At 33.9% G+C, this 26,067-nt stretch overlaps 1 protein-coding gene across 1 annotated transcript in view; it reads right to left on the reverse strand.

The window, feature by feature from the left end:
* Positions 1–482: 482 nt before the first annotated feature.
* GABRG1 (gamma-aminobutyric acid type A receptor subunit gamma1) overlaps positions 483–26,067 on the reverse strand; it is a gene marked incomplete at both ends in the record, with an annotated part of 84,621 nt that continues 59,036 nt past the window's right edge. Inside the window, 6 exons of the mRNA XM_080941726.1 lie at positions 483–752; positions 10,689–10,900; positions 13,433–13,585; positions 13,710–13,847; positions 16,234–16,316; positions 17,817–18,037. Of these exons, the coding sequence (XP_080797852.1) occupies positions 483–752; positions 10,689–10,900; positions 13,433–13,585; positions 13,710–13,847; positions 16,234–16,316; positions 17,817–18,037 (1,077 nt within the window). The remainder of the gene's footprint in view (positions 753–10,688; positions 10,901–13,432; positions 13,586–13,709; positions 13,848–16,233; positions 16,317–17,816; positions 18,038–26,067) is intronic.

Below are 26,067 nucleotides of genomic sequence, written 5' to 3' on the forward strand. Positions count from 1 at the left end.
AGAAAACCATGGCTTTGTTTTAAAGAACCTACACCCTAACCAGGGAAATATAAAGCAAGAAATAAAATCAAACTAATGACAACTTTCAGCAAAGAATACTTTAATATCAGGCAGTAATCCTTTATTATAAGCCATAGATAAACTTAAATAAAATGTGTTAATATTATTTCATATTCAAAATATTTCTCACATAAGTATTAAGTCCAATATTAGTTGTATACAAGAAACATAGTAAACTTAAAAATATAAGTTTTTGATTTAAATGTGCTATATTGGACAATCCAATTTATGTTTATTTATATAAATTAACCTGAATAATTTTTTCTTATTTATTTATGAAAACCTTAATTGCATAAAACCAAACCATTCAAATTTTAACTAGTGGACTTTCATTTCAAATTTGAACTTCAGGTTATGAAATATAATTGACTATATTGGACACATCCAGACTTTTATGATTTTTTTTCATCTAGTGGCAGAACTTATAAGTACAGATATCCCACCCAGTAAACCAGATTGAACAAGGCAAAGGCTGTTGGGAAAAAGATTCTGGAGTAAGAATCAATTTTGGCAATGCGTATGTGTATTCTCCCTTCTCTCCAGGAGCCGGTTCTGCAGTCCTCGAAGCAACAGAAAAAGCTAGTGCAATCTTTGCCCTCCAAACACTGGTAACCATAATCATCTTCCCCTTGAGACAAAGACACACTATTCATGGGGATCAGAGTAGATCCTGCATGGAGACCTGGGGACACCTGAGGAAATAAGAGTGATTGTGAGACAGAAAAATAGAAGGAAGGACAATAAATTTACTCCCGCCAATGACTCATTAGAAAACCAATAATCAATTAAAAAAGCATACCTTGACTTCAAAATGCTGATGATATTTAAAATGCTGTTTATATTCCATTAAAGTGTATTTTCAGATCTCAATCTACTTTGTTATACAAAACTTTTCTTCTAGTCAGAAAATTATGTAGGAAAAATAACTTCGGAAATATAACCTATTGTGTACCTCTAGAAATTTCATTTACAAAAGGTTTGTCAGCCATGAATCTAAGTATAAAATGGCAGTAAGGTGGTATAAAATGTTCTATGGTATTGAGCATACAAACAATTATGATGTTGCTTTTGGATGCTAGTTGGATATTATAGAATTTACTTATCTTAGATATAATGAGAATAAATAGCAAGAAAATATATTCTACTGGAAAATCACTTTGAACCACTAGAAAGGACAAAGACATATATAGTATGTGTAAGGGTGAGTAAGTGCATAGAGACATGTCAAAACGATTTATAAACTCAGATTTAGGAGGAATGAATGTGTCAAACTTGGTTCATTGAGGAGTGTTGCAATCTTCTTTAAGAAAAGCATATTGGTGCCTAAGTAAATTTTATAAGGTATTATTCAACAATCAATACTCAGTTTGATGATAACAATAGCTCAAGGATTATTTGAAATCCATATTAAATTAACATTTTATAATAGGTTCTGATTATTATTTTTTATTTATATTATTTTTTGTATATTCATGGGCATCTGCAAATAATGAATATACAGGATATATGTAGAGACCTGAGCTTGAACTTCGTTGGTTAGTCTTGGTAAAATGTGTATTTACCTGCAGACAAACCCAACTGATTCAGGCTATGAATATTTATAAGTGATAAAAATAATATTTGAAAATGTCATAGCCCAGGAAAGGGTCAAAATATTGGGTGATATAGAGCAAGTAGTTTAGCGTCAGAAAAACTTAGGCTGTATGTATTCCAAACACATAAAGAAGAAATATGACTGCTCCTCTCTCTCTGAGACCCCTGTCATAGAGACATGACTGTTGCAATGCTACAGACCAGCTTAACTAAATAGAGCATGTCTAGCACGAATTTTGTGGGAAGTAGACCAAACGTGCTACTGCTGTTGCTTCTATGTTGCCATTGCTTTCTGAAAAGAGCATGTCAAACAGACCATCAATTATATGGCAAAACACACAAACACATTCTGTTGACAAGAAGAGTGGGTACTAGGAAAAGAAATTCAATCCATAAAAATGGCAAGAAGAAGACATCAGCTTTAGTTAGCCATTGTCTTCATAACTTCTGGATGGCATGATCTTACTGAGCTGTGGCTTGTAAATCTCACTATAAGCAATGTTTCCTGGTCACCCACAGAGTACATTAGAAGTAAAGAATATAAAAATCATCTTACTGTCCTAAATTCTTTCTCACATAGGTGCCTATCAGTTTTCTTTTTGCATTAAAATTTCAAAACATATCCCTCTCACAGGCATGATTTATTTTAGAAGAAAAAATTAAAAATCAAATGATATGTAGGTTTCTTCAAATTTGAACTGTTATTCAAAGCTATCGTGTTTCTAAATCATGAGGGAATACAGACAAATAAGATGTTAAAAATTGAGCAGATGCTGACTGAGAAAAAATAGCTCTGCAGATAGATCATTTGCCCTCAGGTCTGAGTAGTAAGGCTCAGATTGCTTAAGCAGAAATAAATGCCTGGTGGATGTTGTGGTTTACAGTTTACAACAGTGCTTGGGAGACAAATGTCAGGGGCTCCCAGGGTAAGCTGCCTTCCTCCCTGAGCCTCCCTGCTGAATCCCAATGCAGAAGTTCAATGGAAGACCTCAACTCAATAAAATGAAGGTCCTTGGCTTTCTTTGTTTTTTTTTTTTTTCTTACAACTTTATTTAAAAAAAACAGACATATATGCACAGATTTTTAAAGACATTTTTGCATAAAATATATAAATATATTTTGTCAGTAGTTGATTTTTTTAAGGTTTGATAGTATGCATCGACATCTTCCTAGTTACAATAAGCATAAAGTACATGTAAAACAAAATGTAACATGAAAAGAGTACAAGTATTCAAAAAAATAAAATAAAATAAAAATCATGTTTAATCTATACATACCAAGAATACTTGTACTGTTTTCAGGTCCTTGGCTTTCTATCTTTGTTTTAGAGTATTTGTTTTAGGAAAATCACTCTGGAAATCAATCTGAAAGTTTCTCAGAAAATCAGAAAGAGATCCGCCTGAAGATCTATTAATACCAGTTTCAGGCATATACCCAAAAGATGCCCTAACATGCCACAGGGGTACATGTTCCACTGTGTTCACAGCAGCCTTATCTGTGAAAACCAGGAGCTGGAAACAACCCAGATGTCCCACAAACAAAGAATGGATACAGAAAATGTGGTTCATTTACACGATGGAATACTATTAAGTTATTAAGGATGATGACATTGTGAATTTTGCAGGCAAATAGATGGAACTAGAAAATAGCATCCTGAGTAAAATAACCCAAACTCAAAAGGACATGTCTGGCATGTACTCACTTGTTCATGGTTATGAAAATAACTAAGTACAAAGAAAAAATGAATGGATATTAGCCAGAAAAGTACAAAATACCCAGGATACAATCCACCAATCTCAAGAAGTTTAACAAGCCTAAGGAGTCAACTGAGAATGTTTCAATCATATGTGGGAAGGAGAAAAAATGAAACCAGGTGGGGTGGGGTTGAAAGGGAGGGAGGGGTTGGGTGGCAAAAGGAGAGAGTGTGTGGAGAAAAGGTGAACAGAATCAGGTCTTTGAAGGGAGGCAAGAGAGAAGCCCTGAGAGCTTGTAGAATAAATGGACAGATGGAACTTTGTGTGTCAGGGGATACCCTCTAGAATGTACCAGGGACCTGGCAGGTGAGAAACATTCAGGACACAAAGGAAAAGAAATTTAGATGAAATACTCAACAGTGGGGAGAGGGAATTTGTAGAGCCCACCTCCAGTAGAAAGACAGGGCATCAAGTGGAGAAATGGAGTTCCCATCCCAAAACCAAGATATCTGACCCAGAATTTTTCCCATATAAAAGATCTACGGGGACAAAAATGGAGAGAAGATACTGAGGGAAAGAAGTGACAGGTCCAAAATAGATCCATCCCAAAAGGATGCTCTAAAACCTGACACTATTACTGATGCTACAGTGTGCTTATAGACAGGAGCCTAGGATGACTGACATCTGAGAGGTCAAACAAGCAGCTGACTGAGCCAGATGCAAATACTTATACACAACCAATGGTAGAAGCCAGGAAACACAGTGTTTGAATTAGAGAAAGGCTGGAGGAAGCTGAGGAGAAGGGCAACCACATAGAAAGACCAGTAGTCTCAACTAACCGAGACCCTTGAGATCTCTCAGACATTGAGCCACCAACCACATAGCATATACTAGCTGCCAAGAAGATAAATATCTTAATATCCCAATGAGGATGTTTACAGGAGTAAATAGACATTTCCATAATAGGACTGAAGAAGAAGCTGGGAAAATGTCCCACTGTTTAAGTCTGCATACAGCATACTGCTTTTCAGAGAACCTGGTTTGGAGTCTTAGTTCTTTCTATGTATGAATCACAGACACATGAAACTTTGCCTCCAAGTGATCCATGTCATCGGCTGAACCCTAAGGACCCCTGTACTCATATGCATATACATATACACAGCCATACACATGATGATAAAATAGTATCAAACAAATCAGTACCCTTCCTCTACTCAAAGGATAAGAAGGCTGAAAAGAAATTGGGAATCAATACCCTGCACAATAGTCAAGGACAATATAAAATACCTTGGTGTGACTCTAACCAAGGAAGTGAAAGATCTCTATGAAAAGAACTTCAAGTCTCTGGAGAAAGTAATTGAAGATCTCAGAAGGCAGAAAGATTTCCCACGCACTTGGATAGGCAGGATTAATATAGTAAAAATTGCCATATTGCCAAAGGCACTCTACAGATTCAATGCAATCCCCATCAAAATTGCAACTCAATTATTCATGGAGTTAGAAAGAGCAATTTGCAAATTCATTTGAAATAACAAAAAATCCTAGGATAGCGGGAAATTATTCTCAACAACAAAAGACTTCTGGGGGTATTACCATTTACCTGACCTAAAGCTCTACTAGAGTGCAATAGTGATAAAAACTGTATGGTAATGATATAGAGACAGGCAGGTAGATCAATGGAACAGAATCGAAGACCTAGAAATTAACCTAGACACCTATGGTCACTTGATCTTTGACAAAAGTGTAAAATCTATCCAGAAAAAATAAATAGCATCTTCAAAAAATGGTGCTGGTTCAACTGTCAGTCAGTATGTAGAAGAATACAAATCGATCCATTCATATCTCCTTTTACAAAGTTGAAGTCCAAGGAGATCAAGAACCTGCACTTAAACAGATACACTGAAAGTAATAGAACAGAAAGTAGAGAAGAAACACAAACACATGAGCTCAGGTGAAAACTTCCTGACCAAACAACAGTGGCTTATGCTCTAAGATCAACAATAGAAATGGGACCTCATAAAATACAAAGATTTTGTAAGGCAAAAGAAAATGTCAATAGGACAAAACCAGCAATCAAAAGATTGGGAAAAGATCTTTATCAATACTACATCAGATAAAGGGCTAATATCCAACATATAAAAAGAATGCAACCAAATATCCCTATTAAAAATTGGGTTCAGAGGCAAACAAGGAATTCTCAAAGGAGAAATACCAAATGGCTGAGAAGAACCTAAAGAAATGTTCAACATCCTTAGTCATCAGGGATGTGTAAATAAAAACAATCTTGAGCTTCCACCTCACACTAGTCAGAATGGCTAAGATAAAAAATTCAGGGGACAGCAGATACTGGTAAGAATGTGAAGAAAAAGAAACACTCCTCCATTGTTGGTAGAATTGCATGCTGGTACAACCACTCTGGCAATATATCTGGCAGTTCCTCATAAAATTGGATATTACTACTTGATGTCTCAGCTATACAATTCCTGGGCATAAACCCAAAAGATGTTCCAACATATAACAAGGACACATGCTCCACTATATTTGTAGAAGCCTTAGTTATAACAGCCAGAATCTGGAAACAACCCAGATGTCCTTCAACAGAGGAATGGATACAGAAATACTACTCAGGTCTTAAAAACAATTAGTTCATAAAATTCTTAGGCGAATGGATAGAATAAAAAATATGAACCTGAGTGAGGTAAACCAGTCACAAAAGGGAACCCATGATATGTACTCACTGATAAGTGGATATTAGCCCAAATTCTCAGACTATGCAAAATACAATTTACAGACCACAGGACAGTCAAGAAGAAGGAAGACCAAAGCATGGATGTTTCAGTCCTTCTTAGAATGGGAAACAATATACTCTGGGTAGGAAATACAGGTACAAAGTCTGGAGCAGACCGAAGAAAAGGCCATCCAGCGACTGCCCCACCTGGGGATCCATCTCATATACAGACACCAAACCCAGACAATATTGCAGAAGCTAAGAAGTACTCGTTGACAGGAACCTGATATAGCTGCCTCCTGAGAGGCTCTGCCCAGTCTGACAAAAACAGAGGAGGCATGCTTGCATCTAACTACTGGACTGAGTAGTTTGTCTGCAATGGAGGAGTTAGAGAAAGACTGAAGGACTTAAAGATGTTTGCAATCATGAGAAGAACAACAATATCAATCAGCCAGACCTCCCACCATTCCCAGGGCCCAAACCAAAGATTCCATGTGAAAGGACTCATGACTCCAGTCACAAATGTAGCAGAGAATGGCCTTATTGGACATCAATGGGAGGAGAGGCCCTTGGTCCTGTGAAGGTTCAATGTCCCAGTGTAGAGAAATGCCAGGGGGGAGGCAGGAGTGGGTTGGTGACTGTAAAAGCACCCTCATAGAAGCAGGGGGAAGGGGGAACGGTATAAAGTGTTTCCAGATGAGAAATCAGGAGGGGGATAATGTATTAATGTTAATAAATAAAATATTTAGTAAAAATTGAAAACAAGGAAGTAAAATTATTCTACTAATAAGAAAAGAAAAAGAATAAAATTATCAATCATACATTTCACATTTATTTTACATTATAAAATATAATAAAATTTGCAGGTTAGAAGAAAGAAAGTAGCATCAAAATTTGTCATAAATATGAATTTAAATGTTAAAAAATAAAGTTAAACTATATACAAATTACTAAATACATGGGTTAATGCATTTATTCTTATATATTTATTTATATTTATATATATACGTGTATATATATATATATATATATATATATATATATATATATATGAAAAGAAGACAGTTGGAAAGCTATCTTTCATATAAAATAAGTGCTATTCCCCTTTTCTGACATCTTTGCTTTGAGATTTGTTTTAAAATATTAGAAATAGGTGAGATTATTCCTGGAGATAAAAACAAAATTTTGATAAATTTTAAATTTGAAATCTGTGGCCATGTGTATATCAGAGCTACCCATTCTTTACACTATCTAACTGATATTGCAGTGGACATTAACTGATTACCATCTTATCCCACCATCCAGTGACATTCTCTAATTCCTTAAGCTGCTGCCATCTTTGGTAGTTGCTGTATTTACACTTTGCCAATATCACAAAGTACCTCCTGGGAGCTTTGCCAAAGTCCATTTCAAAAGAAAAAGCATATCTTCTATGATTTGTGAGATTGAAGATTGACCCAAGTGTTTGTTATTTTATTATATCTTCTGAAGGATCTCTGAATGTTTATTCATGCAGACATGTGCTGATTGGAAAGGGTGTTAGCCTTTTTTCAGAAAGGAAACTGTGAACTGAAGGGTTGGAGGCCATTTCCCAGATTGTTTTTCCCTGAAATTCCAGCTCTTATTTTCATAGTACATTGTTTCTTGAGCTAATACTGTAGTTACAAGATTCAGGGGCCACCTCTTTTTCAATTTAAGCATACATACTATGTACTTATCTTAAATTATCATTATTATACATAGACACCACTATTCCATTCTGTTTAGAAATGTCTGTCACACACCAGAGCTGAAAGGAACAAAACTATAATCTTAACACAATACTAAAAATGCACAAGCTATCCACAAACTACTTGTCTTTTTTCAACATGGGAAATTTTGCCCAGGAAGCTCCTATGTTGTAAGCTGTCATGTCCAAAGGAGCTGCAGGATACCCTTTATCAGCTCTACCCAGAATAGCAGCCACAGATTAACATGCATGCAACAATGCTATGAAGACATTACCTTTAGAATTTTTTTTCAGCTTGTATCAGTTGGAATCAAACTAAACAGTTCCTAACATCCTAGATGTCACATCTCTGGGCATAACCTAGTCTTCCTTCATTCCAATCTACAAGCCTTAACTAGGTTCAGGTGGTTTTTCTCTGTTTAAATTTTTCTCCAAAATGTATTCTTCTGAAAACTACAATTTATTCTGTAGACAACCAACTACTTAAACCTTGCTACATTCTCTGTAAAAACTTTCTCTACCAAATGTCGAGTGGAAGACCTATTTTTAAAGACCTTACAAGAGAATTCTTTCCACTTAAAATGAAAGGAAAATTTTCCGAGTACCGTGTGACCCACATTCACATAACCTTTTTCTCAACACTATGTGGCTATTAAATCTGTACTTCACAGACCACTTTTCATGTTGTCTCAAGTAGTCCATAAATGCTAGGCATAGCTTGTGTAGGCTTAAAAGCAAAGTTTACTATGCTCTACCTTTAAAAATATAAGAGATGAATTAAATACATATCCGAATTTGTAACTCAAATGATATAAAAAACAACACAAGAGATTTAAAACATTAAGTCCCACACTTACAGTGACTGAATTGATCCCAGGAATCTCATCTTGTACACATTACAGCAGTGTTACAAGCTGTTTCTCGAGAGTAGGTGTCTTACACTGTCTTTTTTTCTTTTTAAGCTTTGGCATAATCTTCTCTGAGAGTTTTTGTTAGAATCAGTGATGTACAGTCACTTTGTCAATTTTGATGAAGTGAAAACTTACTTTGAATAAGTGCTTTGAATAGAGGCAATGTTAAAATGAAGGGCAGAAAGTGGAAGCTGTATGCTCTCAAATGTCCTGTGCATCAGTCTGTGATCCAAGATTGACAAACCCGTCCTGGGAAAAATCACCAAAACTGTGCCTGCATGGTGTCTTTCAGTATAAATGAAATCATATATAAGGCTCAAATCAGCTCCTGGAACCCTCAATGAATGTTAAAGATTGGATTCAGGTTGTCATAATTGCTTTTATAAAATAAAATTACTGTCAGTCATCAAGTTGCTACATGTATTAGAATCATTAAGATAAATTTTAGCATCAATTTATTCAGTGTGTAATTTAGTCACTGTGATTGGAAATGTGGAGTGAAGGTCTACAAATCTACAGAAACGAGAAAGAATGTAACAGCTGACTTTCTGCTAGTGCTGGGTTTTAACCTTAAATATGACCTTACTTTCTAAAAGTAAGTTAATTCCATGTGCTATTCATTGTTGAAAATCTAAATGTATTGAGAAATAGAAATAAAAGAGAAATCTTTGATGTTATTAATATTTTCTTTGTTGCACTGACATGAGGCCTTATCTTATAGCCCAGCACACGTGACAATCCCCCTCCTCTACCTTCTAACTGCTTAAATAGTAGGTGTAAAAAGAGCATGTTAAAATGTATTTTAAATAACTTTTGATACTTTTATAAAATAATGTAATACAAAAGAATCTTGCAGTAATTTAATAGAAATTGTCAAAATTTGTGTGTTTTTCTGATGTTAGTAGAGTAACTGAGTTTATCTTCATTTACAAAAATGCTGGTTATGTTTTTTGTGTGTATATATATATATATATATATATATATATATATATATATATATATACACATATGGACATATGTTACATTATTTTCTGCCAATCATCTGCTTCTGTATGTTTAGCATGTGGAGAATAGGAAAATTAAAGTGGATTTTTGAGGAGGGAGATGCATGTGTTGAACAGAGAGTTGTAGAGTATATATAAAATGAACAGAAAACAGAAGAATTCTTGGGACAGAAACATTACAGCATGTAGTGAAGTAATCAGTACTGGAGACAAGAGGGCCCATGGGAAGGCATGAGAACATACTGGAAACCTATGATCTCGCAAGTCAAGTAAAAATACAATGAGTGTGGATAATAGAGCACATATGATATGAGGTAACAGTGGGAGAATAATGGTTTAAGTGGAGATGGGGGATTGAAGTATCTGGAAAAAAATAAACACGCCAACCTCATATACTTGAATATTTCTTCTCAACTGATGAACTGTTAGGATACATTAAGTGGTGTGACCTTGAAGAGGAGGGGTTTCACTGACAGTCAGCTTTTGGGCTTCAAAAGCCATGTCAGTTACTCTGTATCTATCTGTCTGTCTGTCTGTCTGTCTGTCTATCTATCTATCTATCTATCTATCTATCTATCTATCTATCCTTCTATCATCTATCTATCTATCTATCATCTATTCATCCATCCATCCTGTCATCTATTCTTCTATCTATCCATCCATCCATCCATCTATCATCTCTCTCTCTCTCTCTCTCTCTCTCTCTCTCTCTCTATATATATATATATATATATATATATATATATATATATATATGCCAGCATTATAAATGTATGCACAGCGCTGCATGTACATCTGCACACATATTATGTACAAATGTGTTTGTCCATGTAACCAGAACAGTTGAAGGAGAAATTGTGAAATTAGAAAGGGGAGAAAAAGCAGGAGAAAATAAGGAAAGAGATGTTGATATAATGTTCCCTCCTGTGTGAAGTTATCATCATATTAAAATCTAAAAATACAACATACCGAAGTCTTGTTTTTCAGCTTCCTGTCTCTGGTGGTTTTCCCTTTATTGTTGCTAGTAAAATAATGCAAGGTTCCATACTCCATGAGTGCGGCAAACACGAAAATGAAACACACAGAGACAAAAAGATCCATTGCTGTCACGTATGAAACCTTAGGAAGCGATTTTCTAGCGATTGTACTGAGGGTTGTCATCGTCAACACCGTAGTGATACCTGTGAAGAAAGGGGAGAAAAATAGATGATTAAAAGTAATTTAACAGAAGATTTGTTTCCTTTTGTCTAATTGGACAATATTGTCAGCCGAAATAAATAAAAGAAACAAAAGAATATGATTGCCAGAAAGAATTGCTAGTAACCATGGCTACATTACATTCACTGTGTTCTTTGTGTAGGAAATTTTAATGATTTAAATTACGATGGATTGCAGGTTGGTTCCTAATATCCTATCTTCTATTCCTCCATAGTTAAAAAGAAATAACCATTCTTTGTTGATAGGTGGTTTTCTCAAAGAAACGTTTTCATTGTCTACCTTCTCTGCTGCTGAGCATGGCTGCAGAGTGAGATCTAAGCCAGAAATGAATGACTAGAGGAGGAAGCTTCCCTGCTGATGATGCTCTGCTTTTTCTCTGTCTTCTAACTTCATTGTGATACAAAATCCAGAAGTCAGTATAACTACTTCAAACTATGAGAAGACTGGAAATTCCCCCACAACATACCTGAAAACCTAATGTCCCTGAATCCTTCTGGCCATACTATATATGCCACAATAAACCACATTCTGGACTTGTACAACTTTAAAATAGAACTTTTCAACTTACTTAAAGCAACAGTTACTGCAAGTTACTTGTTTTATTTTGTTTTGACTCACTTAGTGAAAATAACCTAACCTAATAGACTAGAAAAGTTTTTTTTTTTTTTTTTTTTTTTTTTAAATATGGTAACTTGGACTTAATTAAAACTCCAAATATAATCCAAAATTATATAAATTTTGTATTTCAAAAACAAGATGAATTTTTATTTCCAAGAGTTCTATATGTGTAATTGTAATATATATCAGAGCCGAGCCCATCAGTCCATTTTTGTACTCAGCTCTCTGTTTTTTACATATTAGGATTCTCTCCTCTGTGAGTATAAGGACACATACATGAGAAGAAACTCTAATTCCTTTGCACCAAAAACACAGCCATTCTCATTGATCTATGAACAAAGTTATCTAAGTTCTATTCCTTATGCCTGTTTTGTTTTATGTTTGTATGTACACCATACATTGGCTGGAAACAGGATCATATTTTCTGAAACTGTAGTTACAGATGGTTGTGGATCATTATAAGGATGTTGGAAACCAATCCTGGGTCTTCTGCAAGAACAGCATGTACTCTTAACCACCAAGTTACCTCTCTAGCTCCTATCTGCCTTATTCCAGTGCCTATATTCTACCAGTCATAGATCTACAAGTGGAGTACTTAACTCTCTTAATTGTATCAAGTATAATGCTATATCTCAATCGAGGAATATCGAATGGCTGAGAAACATCTAAGGAAGTGCTCAACATCCTTAGCCATCAGGGAAATGCAAATCAAAACAACCCTAAGATTCCACCTCACACCAGTCAGATTGGCCAAGATCCAAACCTCAGATGACAGCAGATGCTGGTGAGGTTGCAGAGAAAGAGGAACCCTTCTCCACTGTTGGTGGGGTTGTAAACTGATACAACCACTCTGGAAATCAGTCTGGCGGTTCCTCAGAAAATTGGACATAGTCTCTCTCTTATAAACACATATACAATACATCATTCATTTTCCTATATAGCATGTTGAATACAACACACAATCACAGGAAGAGAATCATCTATTTTTTAATGTACGAATAGAAAGTAATCTCTTAATTATTGCACAGGAAAGCCTGAGAGTTACAAATTAATCAGTGTTTTTTATGGCACAGAAGCCAGGAAGCTTCATGTCCCTACCAGATATCTGTCTCTTCGAAGAGCTGAGTATTGATTTGTGATTCCAGGATTGACCAATAGATGAATGCTGATTACTTTTGTGATTCCGCTAAAAGAAACCAAGTTTTATTATAAAGCAATTAAAATATTGATTAAATGATATTTAGATATGTTTCCTTCTCTGCTCTTCAGTTTAAATTCTCATATATTTTTAAGTACTCTTTACAGGAAATATATAATTTTCCTAATTCAAAGTTTTTAATGTATAATTTTCTGTTTTTCTTTGTCTTCTTTTCTTTTTTTTTTTTCAGTTTCGTGAAAACATACTTCTTTTCTTTTTTTAAATTAGATGCTCTTTGTATTTACATTTGAAATGCTATTCCCTTCCCCCCACTCCACTACCACCCCTCTCTGTCTGTCTTTATGAAGATCAACTCCCTCCTAATCACCCTCTCCACCTCCTTGCCTAGGCATTCCCCTACATGTGTCCTACTGGACCAAAGGCCTCTTCTCACATTGCAGTCAGACACTGTTATCTACAGCTACATATGCAACTGGAGCCATAGGTTTCTCAGTGAGTGTGTGTGTGTGTTCAGTGGTTGGTGTTTTAGTCCATGGGAGTTGAACAGGGCTTGGTTGGTTAACAGTATTTTTTTTTAAATGTTCTTTCAATTTAGTATAATACTAAACTATTTTATTTATGAATATCTCATTGTAGTCTAGGGAATGTTTCTAACATATGCATCAATAATTTTGTATTTGTTACTCCTTAAGTTTATGATGTAGTAGCATAGCCTTACCCAGAGATGTTCTAGCAGGCACTGCATCTTTATTGATCCAAAAAGACACCCAGGAAAGAACAACTGTTAGAATGCAGGGAATGTAGGTCTGAATCGTGAAGTACCCCATCCGTCTGCTCAGGTCAAAAAAAATAGTCATGATAATATAGTCTCCTATAAAAAATAGATATGTTTTAAATTGAGTAAAATATATAAAATACAGATTCTACTTTATAAAATTTAGTGATAATGAACATCACTGCCAGCATTACTCATGTGACTTCTATTCCCTTCTTACCAGAGATTGTGTGAGAGATTTCAGTTGAATTTCGTAACCCTACAAATGCAAACTGATATAATCTCCAGTACTTAGGATCAGCTACTTCCACAGAGGGCTTTTTCCACTTGTACTCAATTTCATTTTTAGGGTATCCATCTAGGGAGAAAATTGTAATAAAATATATGTAATGTATCAAAATGCAAACAAGTTACCATTGCAATAGTAGCACATTCAAACAATTACTATTGGGATGTCTTCTTTCATCCAATATTGCAGAGTTTATCAAATATAGATAATGCTACCTGAAGTCTCTGTGTGTGTATGTGTGTGTGTGTGTGTGTGTGTGTGTGTGTGTGTGTGTGTGTGTGTGTGTGTGAGTGTGTGTGTGTGTGTGTGTGTGTGTTTGTGTGTATGCACATGTATGTATGTTTGTGCCTTAAAGTACTATATAGCAGTTATGGTGATTGCAGGTAGGTTTGATTTCATTTAGCAGTATTAATTTCAGAATGATGGAACTTCATGGATGTAGCCCTATTATCCTTATTTATTTTTCTCTATTTTTCTTGGACATCATTGTTCTGGATCTTGGAAAACATCTCCGAGTCTCATGTAGTAGAATTACAAGTGGACACCACCATGCCCTGGTAATTTCTATTTTCTATTAGATGTTATTCCTAAAATACTATCAAACCAACACATGAAATCAACGTCTTTTGAAATATATCATCAAATCTAATTAATTACAATTCTACCTTTCTGATTAGAAATCCTAATATAAATTTTTGTAGCTAAAATGTTTTGTTTGTGATTACTTGTAGCATTTGAAAATATTTTAGGAAAAAGAAAGTTTTGGTTGTTTCCACTCAAGAGTTGGTATGCATATTACATAATCTGTATATACTAATCACTGTAGATATTTTCCAATAAGTACATTATTTTTCAGGATATTCTGTCATTCATTCAATGAAATGTGTCAATCTTAAAGAACTATATAAGAATATTTGCTCTTTCATTTTTTTTTTCATTTCTTTCTTTTTTATCTCACTATGTTTTGCTTGCTCTTATTCATTATAGGTAGAGAAAGTAGATGATAGATTTATACAGTATCACGAGCACTAACACTCGGGATTCTGACATTGACTGAATTATGCTATAATAGACTTTTTTTTATGTTGCTGTAAAGCACCAGACATGAAAATTTGATTTTTTTCTGGACTCTGGTTATAATTAATGTGTTTGTGTGTCATTGGTGCTAAATTTCTATCCAAGATATAGTAGCCCAAAGTAATGTCAATCAAATGCAAGTGGAAATCATATCCAGAGTGTAGAGTTTAGAGAGAACAATGATAAACCTACCATAAATCTTTACCCATAAAGTAGGTAATAAGTGATTATATCTTATCTGGAAATTGAATTTTGTCTCCCTGAGGTAAAGTTTGTAAAATGAAGAACCTAGGTCTGAGCTGATTAGTATAGAGTTAGGTGGTAGTTTGGCAAATTAATTAATAAAATTTCAGAAATTAATGGCAAATTACAAAATATTTAAGAGGTAAAGAAGAAACAAATTTGGGTAAAATTTGGGAATGGTTAACTCACAGTCCAGCAGGGAGTAGATGAGCCTCTTAACAAATAATCATGATTTGTTAGAAAGAAAAAGAGCCTTAATAACCTATCAATATAAACTATGGTACCATCCAAATGACTACATGTTCCTAATACTTTATTATTATCTAATAAAATATGTATTTTTAGAAAGTATATATGAGTATACACATTTAATAATTATTGAATGTAATTAATATTTCAATAAACACTATAACTATCACATTTTAAAAAAATAGTAAATTAATTTTTATTTTCAGGTTATTAAGATCTAAATATTCTATTCCTTTCCACCTAGTATTCACTAATTAAATAAACCATGTATACCTTGGCTTTTCCAGCCCATTACAGTCTAATGTTTGCTATTTACACAGTAAATACTTTTCACTCAGCCTATTTTAAACATAGTTTAAAAGATAATTTAGTGAAGTTATTTGAAAGGAAAGCAAGATTCACAGTCTTTGATATGACAAAATGAGTAATGTTTTGTTTGTTTTCTTTTTCTGTTCTTCTGTATATGGGTTGTTTGGATTGCCTTATCTTATTTTGTTATTCTTCAGTACCTGTTTGTTTTCTACAGATTCAAATGGGAAAGGAGGTGGATGGTAATTTGAAGGGATTGGGGAGAAGAAACTGTCAGCAGGACATATTGTATGTATAAAAACTCTATTTCCTTGTTAAATCCTATTTTCAGTAAAATCACATGAAAATTAAAAGCATTGAAATAAAACTAAAATTTGTGAATTTACTTTGTAATATATTTATATTTACAACATATTTAATTTCATTTTTATTTAAATCAATAAAAATGTATGCATTATTATTTTAATTAGAAGGTTGAAAAATATTTATCATATTTCTAATATTAGTCTATTTCATTTTGTATATTAATAAAGTATATTGAAATTATACTTTGGAGAATTATTTTATTTTCACTTACAACTTGAAAATTCCAGTGGACAGGAGTGTTCATCCATAGGAAAATTATGAAGTTGAAGGTAGCATTCTGCATTAATTGTTAACCTATTAAATGGGAAAAAGGTATTATATATAAGAAAATTCTTAAATCATCAAAAAATATGTATGTTTTAAAATACCATTTGGTCAACCTCTAATGGAGTATGCCATAATAGAATACTAAGATTACCTTAAAGTTTAATGATAAATATTACATCAATCACTATTGAATATGAAATCCAAACATTTTTAAAGCCAATTAAGTAGCTATTCTACTAATGTATATGCTTCAATCTCTATATGTACATAAGAAACTTCTGTAACTTCATGAATACATATATTTTAAATATATATGAATATTAAAGATATTTATGATTTTTTTCTCTAAATTTTGTATAATAATCTTTAAAGGCAACACTAAGAAACATATCAAAGTGAAAATGTCTTGAAGCTTCACATAAATGCAGGCAACTGAGGAACACTTGGAGCAAGAGAGGTTGTCTTCCCAAGGAAGAGTGTGTTCATTGTCTGTCAAGAAGGTTTCCCAAGGAAGAGTATACCCAGTGCCCAGGACCTTGGTAAGCCTTGACAAATTCATAAAAGTAACACACTCTATGGACTTAGCAAGTCATAATTAAAAATATATATTTACATGCTTATACTCACACATTCACACATGTATATACATACATATACATATATGCATGTAATAGTAATAAATAATAAAAGAATAAATTGGAAGGAGGATGAGGAGGAATATACGAGAAGGTTTGGAGGGAGGGTAAAAATTTAAGACATTACTTTTTAATAAGTTATGTATTGATGTGAATAAGTTGAATATATTTGAACTCACACATCAATCTTTTCATGGTCATGTTTTAATACAGTGTTAAAAATCAGAACAATATTAAATTCACAGTGGAAAAATGACAGTATGTCCAATGTCACAGACAGCAATATAAGCCAAGACTGGAATGATGATTGAACAGGTAAGCACACTCACTGATCTTGCAGAGCACCTAAATGGGTTCTCAGTACCCACATAGTGGCTCATAACTATCTATCGATCAAGTTCCAGGAGATCCAAATACTTCTTTTTGGTTTATATCAGGCATGATTATGAAAAATACGCAAGCAACCCTGGGTAGTGGTGATCCACACCATTAATCCCAGAACTACGGAGACAAAGGCAAGTGGATCTCTGTGAGTTCAAAGCAAGTCTGATCTACTTAATGAGTTCTAGGGCTACCAAGGCTACACAAATAAAGCCTGCCTCAATGAAATGCAAACAAAAGTACTAGAGGTTTAAAATTAAAAGAATTTAAAATAACATCACATAAATGAATGAGTGAATACTACATTACTAGATGAAAACCTTTTCTAAGTAATAAGTCCAAGGACTTTCCCCAGACCTTTCACATGAGAGCAACTCTGCTTATGAAAATGTGTCACCAAAATAGTTTGAGATTTTAGCAAATAAAAGGGGCCCTCGTGTTCTGTTCAGCTGGTATAAAGAATGCCTGTTTGGTAGCTGACAACATAACTGTAGGTTACTATCAATATTACCTTAGAGTATAGAGAACCCTTCCATCACTCCAAATTCGCAGCAGGCGGTTAGGCGTTGTTATCCAATGTGCATCCGATTTCCTTGAGTTCCTGAAGAAAGTGTCAGGAATCCAAATTTTCCCCACCATGTTGCTGTTAAGCATTAGCACTTTCATGGTGCTATTGAACTTTAAGCGGCTGTCAAACCAGGTTTGGGCAAAAATGATATCTATTGTGTACTCCTGCAACATTAAACCATAATGATATATCAATAATGCTAACACGTTAGAGGTTTTCCTAAGAAATTTAAGTTTTAGTACAAATTTCATATAAATGAACAGCACATAGATACTGTCTCTTTGAAGAAATAATTCTGGAATTTTAAACATTCTCTTAAATGATTCCAAGTGATTCCCATAAAGTGAAATCCAGAAACTGCAGCTATCTCCTGTGGTATTAATCTTTTTTAATTTCTTTAGTTCCATAATCTTCAGTTTTAGCAGTTAATAATTAATGTAAACAGTGTTAAGTTTGGATATATTTGCATCATGCATACGTACATGCATACATACATACATACATACATACATACATACATACATACATAAACATGTCCAAAATTAGGAGGCAATTATCCACCAATTTATCAGTCACTCAGAACATCTTTTGTCTAAAACTTCAACTCCATTATTTGAATACAATAGTGTTAATTGTTGACTACCAAGCAATTGTAACATCTGAAATATCACATTAATGGCTCCCTATGCTATTCTGTGATGGCAACTTCTTGTGAAACATATATCATGATGTCAAATGGACATTTACAAGGCTGAATATTAAATTCCTAATAGAGTTCTCATAGTGAGACCTAGGTTGCAATGCTCTATTGACAGGAAGTACTACTAAGAGAGACAAGTGTGGCTACATCACAAATATCAGATCACATATCACCTAATTTTGTAACAAAGAAAGCCTGCCATCTTATGAATGTTAATATTTTTCATAAATAATGAGGAAAGGACAATAAATGATAAAGGAAAGATACTGTAAACATGCCTCAGTGTGGGCTTTGGCTTGTTTGTGTTCAAAACATTGACTTTAAATGTGGAATTAAAGCAGTTTAACAATAGAATGTCCTCTTGATGTGATATTTGCAATTGGTCAATTTACCTAAAAGGAAATATTTACCATAAGAAATGCAATCATGACTGTGAGTTTGGTTAATAAATATTTAATATCTATTTTTTTCTCTTTTTTTTTCTTTATGCCAGGGAGACTAAAGAGTAAACAGTCAGGGAACCAACTTATCAATAGTGAAGTTGGTTAAAATCCTAGATTGCAGGAAGAATATTTATCATTTGGTTACTGGAATATAGAGATAAGTTAAGAGGGGAAACTATTTTATCACAAACATGATAGAGGTTCTTAATTATCTTACTGAATATTATCAGTGGTATGCTACATAATCTCAGCAGTATTTTCGAAAGGCAAGACTATTTCTAAATACACTATCACTAGACTGTCTGCTCCTTGAATTATTGTGAAAATGATTATTATCAATAAAATAAAAGTTTATTATATTTAACCTCTTTCTCAATTCCTGGTCAGGACTAATGTCCCTAAGAAACATTTGATATTGTTGATATTTATCTATATTTCTTTTTCTTTGACTCAGATGATTAAGTCTTTGAGGATAAACACTAAATTTGCAAATGATGGAAAGTTGGGTTGTAACAGCAAATAAAAACAGAGTGATAGCTCTGTACACCCTGGGAAGAGAATGTGGCCAATGCAATTTAGCAGAGTCAGGTCAGACCTTCATGTATTTGCTTGTACATACTTCAGACCATTTGAAGGATTCCCCAGCAAAACTGAGGCTACAGCAACTTTATTCAAAAAAAGCTTTTTATAGCTTTATAAATTGAGTTAAAAGACAATTTCCAGGATCAATATTGTTGTGTTTGCCAGGACATTCAAAGCTTGTAAGCTGCACTGTTTACCCAAGATTAATATCCATAACCAACTGTCCTGTCAAGTTTCCATGCCTCCTTGTAAACTAAGGAAACATACAGAGAAACACAAAGCATCCTGAACATTTCACTCCCTGGTGGAGTGCCTAGGTTTCTCAGGAACTGAAAGGCACATTGTGCCCAAAAAGCCATAAATTCTCCCCCTGAAAAACCTATGAATAACACCTCTCAAGTAGGTCTGCCCAGGCCAGCTCCTTTTTGCCCTACACATTTGATGGGCAACTACAGCATAGAATTTATATGAAACCAAATAGAAAATGTGGCTAGTAAAAAGAACATCACGATTCTTAGGTATAATTAAATCCCAGATTCCTAAGATAGCATCAAAAGTGGCATTTGAGAACAATTTTCCCAGTAATAGAAATGTTCAAGCAACACAAATGCCACTCAGACACTTCAAGGATTGTATGAACCCAGGGATTTCTACCTGCATGGCCAGGTGCTCAGCATGGAACTTTGTTTCATTATATGTAATTCTAAATGTGTTCATCGCTGTTAGAGAGGTTATGGCTTCGAAGAGGTCAGATTTTTCCTAAATAGAAAATATTAAAGAAAAGTGAAATGTTTTTAACTCAGAATTAATCTGTGGTCAAAGGAAGTGATGCAGAACATATTTCTTGATCACTTGTCCTTCGCAGAGCTGTGCAGGTGCTTAGCCCCCAAGCCCTTTTAAACTGCTAATCCTTAATAAATGTCTTACCGAGATAAGAAGGTTATTGAAGTCTGTGCCATTTTATATGTAATCAAAAAGCCCCACTTTTGTTTACTCATTCATATTAGAGTAATTTCCAGAAAAATGATCAAACTATGCTCTTGTACTTTATGTTCCTATTTAAAGGTTATAATCATCTGTATAAAAATAAGGAAAAAATCTGAAATGGAGTTTTTATTGACTCAGAACAAGTACAAGAGCTTCTAGCAGAAACATTTTAGGTAAGGAACAGTACATTTAATACTTGAGATCTGCCATGCCTTGTAAATATTACTGTCTCTTTGAAATTTAACCAACAAAATGAATAAATGAGGGAAAATGTGCTACTCTGATTTATAAGGTAGCAACACAAAAATCAAAGTGGATCTGTATGGAAACTAAAGTTGTATATTGTAGCTACCTTTTGAAGAAATCAGTTTGTAGGTGGCCAGGAGATATTTTTCTTTCTTTTTAGGGTGGAATAAATCTTTGTATAATATTTAATATCCCTAGATATTAATAGAGTTATAAATTTATTGTACTGTTTGGTTGATCCTGATCTTGTCTTTCTACCTTCATATTAATATTTTCTTATGCTACTTGGTCATCTGTAAGCAAAAATAAAGATCCAGACAGGAGGAAAGATGAATACTGAACCCATAGGAGTGTTTGTGGTAAAACTTATCAAAATTAATTGCATTTCAACCGATGCTGTATAAACAGGAGACTTAAGAATATAACAATAAGTAAAATAAGTAATGTATTTCTTTCTAAGAAGTTTCAATGAGAACATGGAGGTCATGAAATGATGGAATAAGGATCTTGAAATTCCCATGAGTCCTGAATTCATTTGTCCCTGGCATTGTATCTATGAACACAGTTTGCAAATATCACACAGTATCATAAATATTAATTGTTAACCCATTCAACAAACAAATTTCGATGGTTGAGTTATTGCACTCTTTCTATTTGTGTGATATGAATCTGCGCTCAATTAACCCCTGAAAATCAAATTTGGGATAAGTACAGCTAACTGGAACAAACAGGTAGAAATTAATTTTAGCTGGAAATAATTTACAAAGACTTAGTGATATAGGATACATAGGGTCAGGAAGTTTGGAAGGCATAAGGCACCTTGATTAATAAATTGGTAATAAGAGTCTAAATTTTAGCACATGTTAAAAATGGTGAAGGAGTGCATGTTTTGCATAATTATGTTTAATCTTTACACACCAAGCAAACTGACTATTTCCAGGTTACATCTTGTTTTACATGTACTTTATGCTCAAGGTAATTAGTAAGTTTTTAATGCATACTATCAACCTTTAAAAAATAAAGTACTGACAAAAATGTATTCATATACTTTTATGTAAAAATGCTTTTAAAATCTGTACACTTATCTTTGTTTTTATAAAATAAAGTCGATCAATTAAAAAAAAAGAAATGGACTTTCTGTATGTGTGTGTGTCAATTTTTTTTACAAAATACACATGTAAATTTTTATCCCTTTAATATCAAAATCTCAATTTTCTGAGATATAAATATAGTTCTAAATCCATATACTACTACAATTGGAGATAAGACCCTAAATTCTTAATAAATTATTTGTTGATTATTAGTATCGTGCTTAACCATGCATTTATTATCAGGTGTAAGTTTCATAATAATCTATGTGTCCTGTCAATGAGTAAAATATCTAACCTAGTAAAGGCACAGATAACTTCTTGGCGTGATATAGAAAATAGAAACTTCCCCGGCCTTAGAGAGACTGGAGCACAACAGGGAGGCCAGTACTAGCTCCTGGGTCTAAACATTTAGCACCCAGATCTGCACACAACTGTCTCCATGGTTTTGTGATGGGATCAGTTTCTGTGGATACATCAGATGGCCTGTGAAAGAGAGAGTAGGTGAGCCTCTAATATAGAATTGTCTCCGGGGACCTGGGAAGTATGACTAGTCTGAAAGCTGCAGAGCAGGCAAACAGCTGGAGAGCAGGGGATGCTGATGCTTCATTCTCACGCGGAGCATTCTGGGAGCTAAGTTTCCTTTTGAGGAACTGATTTTGTTCTCTAAGGCTTTCTTATGATATTGGGAGGCTTACCCCCACTATAGAAGGTAGTTCGCTTTGTTTAAAACTGTTCTAATGTGTTGGTAACAGTAAAGAAAAAAAAAAAAAACTTTTAAAAAAGATCTGGGATTTTATTTTGAACAAATAAGGGTTGATCTTACCCAAGGCAAAATAACACACAATTATTCTTCAGAGTGCCATCAGAATGGGAGTATCTAGCGTTCTTTGGCTTTGAAATGTCTAACAAAAAATATCCACTTCTCTGTTTCTAGTCAAGGGAAATGAGTCTTTTTGGTCGGAGGAAGAATTTAGACCATGTTTCTAAGAGTGTTTACAGTTCTAACATTTTGTCTCACTTCATTTTAAATTCTGCTTCGTTTCATATTTCTCAATTGAGTGGAAAACATAAACTAAAGCTTTTTGCTGATCAGTTCATGATTGCATTTTCACTGCATGCTGAGTGTGACCCAAATGATCATTAATTCTAGAAAGGAATGACTAACCCCGAAGACATGTGTTATTCAAAGAAATTTCCAGAAAATGAAATCTGGAAAGCTATTAGAAATCAGATTTGAGGGTGTGAAGCAACATTTGTAAGATACAAGTGTATTCATATCCACATTTAAATATTTACTTGCACATTTGACTAAATATAATTTTCCTCAAAGCATTCTCATTTCTTTCTAGAGTCTATAATTTTTTTTTTTTTTTTGCAAAATAATTGTTCTACATTTTCAAGCTCAGTTTTTTTTATGCTCCCCTGTTTTTTCTTGCCCTAATTGTGATGCAAGGAAGTAACTTCATAGAAGCCTACAACATTAAAAAAACAAAAAAAAAAAAGATCACAACTATGCCAACTGTAAGTTCTCTTTGACAAGAGCTTTCTGCCCCTTTTCCTCTCACCTTTTTTCCCTCTCCTCATTTCCTTGCTCCTTTACTCCCTTCCTCACTTCGTTTCTTCTATATTTCCTTTCTTCTTCCCTCTCTCCTTCCCAAAGTTTCTCTCTCCCTAGACGAGTTACAGTTGATTGTATTAGGCTAAATAACCAGCCCCACATTTATTTTGCAATAAAAAAAAAACACTACTATCAATTTTTTATTAAAAAATGCCACTACAATTACCATTAACAACCTAAGTTGATATGGATTTATACATTGATCTTAACATATATTTACTTTTCTGCTTGCTGAAAATAACTACTTGCTAAAATAGTGAAATAAATAAATAATAAATAATAAAATAACCCAATATATCTACTTGCTAAGAAAGGTGGCATATTTTCTGCTAATTTTTCTTTTGCATACCTCATAGAAAGAGCCTCTATTCAAACTGAGAAGTGATCGCACACACTTTCACCAGCAAAGCAACATTAAATACAACAAACCTTAATAAAAATAAAAATTTTGGACCAGTTTGATGGTTCATCAGGTACAAGTGCTTCCTGTGTATAGTCTGAATTTGAGCATCAGATGCCAAGTCATAGATGTAAAACAGGAACTATTTCCACAGAGCTGACCTGTGACCTCCATTTCCATGTCGGAGTGCATGTACCCACATACACATATATCATGAGTTCGAACACTTCAGAAATATATAAAGCAAAGTTTCCAAAACAAAAATATTGTTTTGTTTAAGGAAAGATGAAATTTATTTTGAATTTTGGTTACTTAAACGTTAAGATAACTTTGATGAAATAAGTAAGTCCATGGAAAATGAGCATAACAGATCACTGAGGCCAAGAGAGAAAATATACAGTTGATTTTTCTCTGCTAGTGCTATATTAAAAATGTTTCCTATTGTTCTAAAATATGATTTGTGGTTAAATTCATTTTTTAGTAATTGGTGACAAAAAATAATATCAAGTGCATAAGTAAAGAAATTTAATTATGATGGCAAGGTTTTTTTTTTAAACGACTTTATTTTACAAAACAAAGATAAATGTACAGATTTTAAACATTTTTTGCTTAAAAAGGTTTTAATGATCATAAAAACCAAGGGAATAAACTTAAAAGTCAACACTGCAGGTGAGTGTATTCAAATTCAAATGTGTTCACCAGTTAATTCCCAAACTATTTTCTCCACTCCATAGCACATATAGACTACTTAATCTGCTAAGAACAAAACAAGGCTTTATTCCTCTGCCATTTTTTCTTGTCCATCATTTCTCAAGTTAATGTTCTTGGCATAATCACATTTCCCATTAATATAGTAAAAGAAAAGAAAACATGTTCTTTGAGTGTAAAAGCTAAATCTGTTTTTTTTTCTCCTTAAATATAGAAGTAACTGTGAAGCAGAAGATAAGAGGAAAAAGAGTTGGGGAAGCAACACAGAGAGATTAGCAGCAATGTATCTGCTGTTCTGATACATAAGAGAATGCAGACACATTACCTAATTATCCCCAAAACAAACACACACACACACACACACACACACACACACAAACACACACACATCGCTTTGACAGTTTTCTATTTCATGAAATTCATGAAAATTAAGCAGAGCAAAATCTCTTCCTCCTGCGTGAAGCAAACCACCCTTCATTCCCATTTGTTCTGAACAGAGCTCCTGACATTGCAGCTCTACATGTACATTGTTTTAAAAATCTCCTGAGTTTCCTTTCCTTTTAAAACTAACTTGAAATGAATCTTTTCTGTGAAATATTTTTATATTGACTAATACAATTTCACTGAGTTACCAACTTGACCCAATTCTGTTTGTATCATTAGCCCAGTAGCCCACTGTGGCAGTCTGTTATTTGGAATACAATCCCACAGATTCTCCAGATCATTGCAGGCTTACACACCTTGTATCTCGATTTTTTTTTTTTTTTTTTTTTTTTTTTTTTTTTTTTGTTCTCAGCTCTATCTTTGTTAGCAACACCAGTTGGAAATTCTAGCAAGAAGAATCTATGGGTCTTCAGCAGTTGTGTTCCGTGACTATGAGGGAGGCCACTCTGTGAACTGGGAGAGGAGGGATTATGTTCTGAAGATGTGGTCTGCGTTCTACCCCGTGACAGGTTTATGTCTATGCTCTCCATTTCTAGTGATCTGCATGGAGAAACTCATAACCAGTGTGTGCTTGCAGTTTTCAATGAGATGGCGGCATTACACCTGCTAATCTCCTTCTCTACTCTCTATACATGAACATCTGCTTGTACATTCTACTTGCTTCTCTTCTTTTGCCTTCACTGGAGACATGGTTTTTGTTGTTGTTGTTGTTTAGTTATTTTATTTATTTACAACTTAAGTGCTGTCCCTCTTTCTGAATTCTTTAATCCTTGGTAGTTTTATCTACTAGTCGGAAGGTAATTATGAGCTGTATGAGATCATCAATAAGAAACCATACTTCCTTCTCAAAGATAGTAAATTTACAAGGAGGGAAGTGCTTTGCTTCCATTATACTAATATTTTTTATATCATCTTGCTTTGGTTCTATAGACACCTACTTTCAAGTCTACATTTATGGATTTTATTAAGAATGTA

The sequence above is a fragment of the Micromys minutus genome (assembly GCF_963924665.1).
Source record: "Micromys minutus genome assembly, chromosome: 1".
NCBI lineage: Eukaryota > Metazoa > Chordata > Mammalia > Rodentia > Muridae > Micromys > Micromys minutus.